At 32.5% G+C, this 3,736-nt stretch overlaps 2 protein-coding genes across 2 annotated transcripts; both read left to right on the top strand.

Annotated features, from left to right (window-relative positions):
• Positions 1-253: 253 nt before the first annotated feature.
• LOC102610135 (hypothetical protein) lies at positions 254-784 on the top strand. The gene has a single exon (XM_006469764.4). It carries the CDS (start codon positions 350-352, stop codon positions 611-613), a length of 264 nt encoding a protein of 87 aa, XP_006469827.1. The 5' UTR covers positions 254-349; the 3' UTR covers positions 614-784.
• A 2,202-nt stretch (positions 785-2,986) lies between these two features.
• LOC102610446 (hypothetical protein) lies at positions 2,987-3,736 on the top strand. The gene has a single exon (XM_006469765.4). The coding sequence runs from the start codon at positions 3,161-3,163 to the stop codon at positions 3,431-3,433; it is 273 nt and encodes a 90-aa protein (XP_006469828.1). The 5' UTR covers positions 2,987-3,160; the 3' UTR covers positions 3,434-3,736.

The raw sequence follows: 3,736 nt of genomic DNA, 5'->3' as shown, positions 1-3,736 counted from the left end.
ATTTAATTAATTAATTAATACTATGTATAAAATGAATTTTCAGAGAATAATTAAATTATATGTAAAGGGACAGGAAGTGGTCCGGTGGATAGTACAAGATTCCGTGTCGCTGGAGCCCTCCAATTTTGTCTCTTGCTTTCTGAAATTTACAAAACCGCTGCTTTTAGCCTGTATTAAAAACCCACAACAGGACAAATCCTGCCTCTTGGTTCACAAAACCAGCAGCCATCACTACACTATATATATGTACATCACAACTGATTACCGCAAGGAGCAAGTCACTTTATTGGGTAACTTGAAGCAAAGAAGAAGGAAAATTAATTAGAAGGCAAAAATATTTTAGTTCAAAATGAACGCAAAAGGCAAAGCTTGGATTGTGGCTGCAATTGGAGCTGTGGAGGCATTGAAAGATCAAGGATTCGCCAGGTGGAACTACCCTTTGAGGTCTCTTAAGCAACATGCTGAGACCAATCTCAGATCGTTGGTTCAAGCCAACAAACTTTCTTCATCCTCTGCAATGGCGTTGAGTAAAGTGAAAGATGAGAAGAAAATCAAAGAATCGGAAGAGTCTCTGAGAAAAGTCATGTACTTGAGCTGCTGGGGTCCCAATTAAAAGTGTTTTTACCAAATCCTAGAGAGTAGAATTACTGTTGAGGTTGTAGTTTTTTCTGTGGGGAAGCTTTAGAAAATGATATGAAGTAAAAAAAAAAAAGTGTATATTTCGCCATGGAAGCAGAGAATTGTAAATATCAGTTCAATGAAAAAGTTTCCTCATGTTTGATCAGATGAAGGACTGCAATTTCTTTTAGTTTGAATATTTATTTTCAGCCTCTGTTCATTTGTTTAGTTATTAGTTTCTTATTAATATCATTCAGCTCATTAAGAAGGATGTGCTAATCCTGAGGCTTTAAAGTGGTTAACCAGCTTCTAGCTTATCAATCTTTCCATGCCAATAGCTGAGTGTTAGCAATTTACATGTCTGACAGAAACTTCTTAACGCTCTATCCTGTAAGTAATGATTCTGCCCATCAGTTTAAATTATGTGCTTAATAATTATCTTCATTTGGTGTATCACTTTTAACAGATAACTGGCCATTTTAAGGGTTTTAAAAAAAAAGGAAAAAAAAATTATCCCCATAATTTGGAAAGCTTAAAATCGTAATCTTCTATTATTTAACAAATCTCCTAACAAGCTGACACTTATTTTTAAAGGTGAATTCATGATAAATAGTTTCCTTATCTCAAATCTAACTCCTTGCTAGGGGTGGCCGAGAACCGAAACTGATTGTTTGAACAGAATACGTACGAACCGAATAATAGAACCAAACTGAAAATAATTTGGTTCGATTTGATTCTATAATTCGGTTTGGTTTAAGTTAAGAATTTTAATAATTCTTTTTATATTTGTTAAAATTTTAGACTTCTTATTTAAATTTGAATTTTTTTCTTAATTTAATTCAATTATAACCACGATTTACACAAAACACTAATGTAAAATAATTTTAGGGTTAATGACACTTGGGTGATACATTTTTTGATAAATGTAAAAAAGCCGATAGAATTTTTAAAAATAGATAGATATGAAACAAATTGTTCTGTTAATTTTAATGAAATTGATTGTCTTTTGGTGAAATAACTTTTCTACTCCTCTGATTTTGTTTAAATAGTAGCATTAATGTCACCTAGGTAACACATTTTTAAATATTTTTCACACAAGTGACAATTATTTGAAAGTACTTCTACAGATGATAAACCATTAACTTTTGTTGTTAACTCACTGATTTTCAATTTTGTTTTTATAAAAAATGTGAATTAAATCTAAATTTAGGCCTTTTTGGGGTTAAATCAAACTAATATTTAAAAAAAAATCTCATTGAATCAAATTGATTCTTTAACATAAAAGAAACAAATCTCTCATGAATCGTAAAGCATGATATAAATCCAATATTTTTTTTTATATCATTAGCATTAATTTTACAAATATTAAGCTCAAATATTCAAGAATTCAATATGATGGCTTAGTGAATGTTTGCTCTTTCAAAGTCCTGTTCATAGCAACCAATCTCTCTGTCCAATCCAATAGCAACAAAGATGTCCAATATATTTTTCAACAAAACTCTATCAATATATTTTTCTCATGTACTCTATCAATTACAGTATCTTTGTATCGTTAAAGTTAACAGCAGAATTTAACGGTTTGCCACCTATAACAGTATTTTCGAAACAATTTTTACTTGTGCGATAGATGTCGAAGCATGTATTACTCAAGTGACACTAACCCCTTTCTTCTTTATTATTTGAATCAATTATTCCTATTTAACCATTTTCTCCTTACAATTAATAGTAAAAATTAACGATTTGTCACTTATCTGCCTATTTTTAAAAAATTCTACGAACTTTTTGATATTTGTCAAAAAATGTATCACCTAAATGACATTAACCCATAATTTTAAAATAAATAAATATTATAATTTATAGATAATAATACTTTTATTTTAAATAGTGAATCAATCAATTTTCCACTTTGAATCGAAAGGAATGAGAACCAATTGATTTTTAAATTTATGAGTCATTTGACTTTTTACCTTAGATTTCAGCCGAATCAAATTGAGTAATTTCAGCCCGGTTCAACAAAACCGAACCGCATGCTCACTCCTAGCACATATATGCCAAAAACGTAAGGCAGTGGAGCCATCATTTTAGCAGCAATCTTGTAGAAAACAAGTGGTTTTTAACATGTGGCTCCCGCATTCCGCTGGCTTAAATGGATTTAAAAACAAAAAAGAAAAACTGCGTGCCCATGCATTATTGAAACTGAGGTGGAAACTGGAAAGTGATCTTATCTTTGTGAAATAGAAATCGAAAACCCGAAATAGTCCCCCAATAAATTAATCTTACAGTTGATCCCATAAGGGTAGAAATGTCTCACCATCCCAAAACCGGCTGCAGAAAGCTAAAAAAGCCTATGGTTTTGTGTCACGACTTTCAGCTCTAATACACACTACACTTGCACATACTCATCTGCAGGTTCCTCTATTCTATATAAACAAGCCCTCCCTCCTCTTTCTTTATTTCATCAAAAAGAAAAATTCTAATTAATCACTCGTATCTTCAAGAAAAGAGCCATTTAATTTGTTATCTCAATAGAAATTGGAAGAAGATGAGTTCGACGAGCAGAGCTTGGATGGTAGCAGCAAGTGTTGCAGCAGTGGAGGTTTTGAAGGATCAAGGATTCTGCAGATGGAACTACCCCATTAGATTAATACACCAACATGCCAAGAACAGTCTCAGATCAGTCTCTCAAGCCAAGAAGCTTTCAACTTCATCCTCTGCTTTGGTTTCAAGTAACAATAAAGTGAGAGAAGAGAAAGCAAAGCAATCAGAGGAGTCCATGAGAAAAGTCATTTACTTGAGTTCTTGGGGTCCATATTAAACCAAATACTACAAATTAAAACATATGTGAATCACTTGGGCATGAAGAAACTCTCAAAGAATGACAAGTGGAAAGAAGACGGAGGCACATGCAGTGAAAGTCCATCACTAGTATTACATACAGGATTAATCACATAAGATGGCAAAATCTGGAGCCATGTTTTTCTATATTGATGAAACTCATGTATTTGTTCTGCCAGATGGCTGTAAATGTTGCAAGAATCGTGTATGAATTCCTCAGTCAGCCCCAAAAAATGTAATATCTTCGATGACCGAGGTAATTAGTACCAATAACTTATTCGAA

Source organism: Citrus sinensis, chromosome 2 (genome assembly GCF_022201045.2).
Source record: "Citrus sinensis cultivar Valencia sweet orange chromosome 2, DVS_A1.0, whole genome shotgun sequence".
In the NCBI taxonomy this organism is placed as follows: domain Eukaryota; kingdom Viridiplantae; phylum Streptophyta; class Magnoliopsida; order Sapindales; family Rutaceae; genus Citrus; species Citrus sinensis.
Note: the sequence above shows the minus strand (reverse complement) of the source record. Positions and strands in the feature narration are given on the sequence as shown.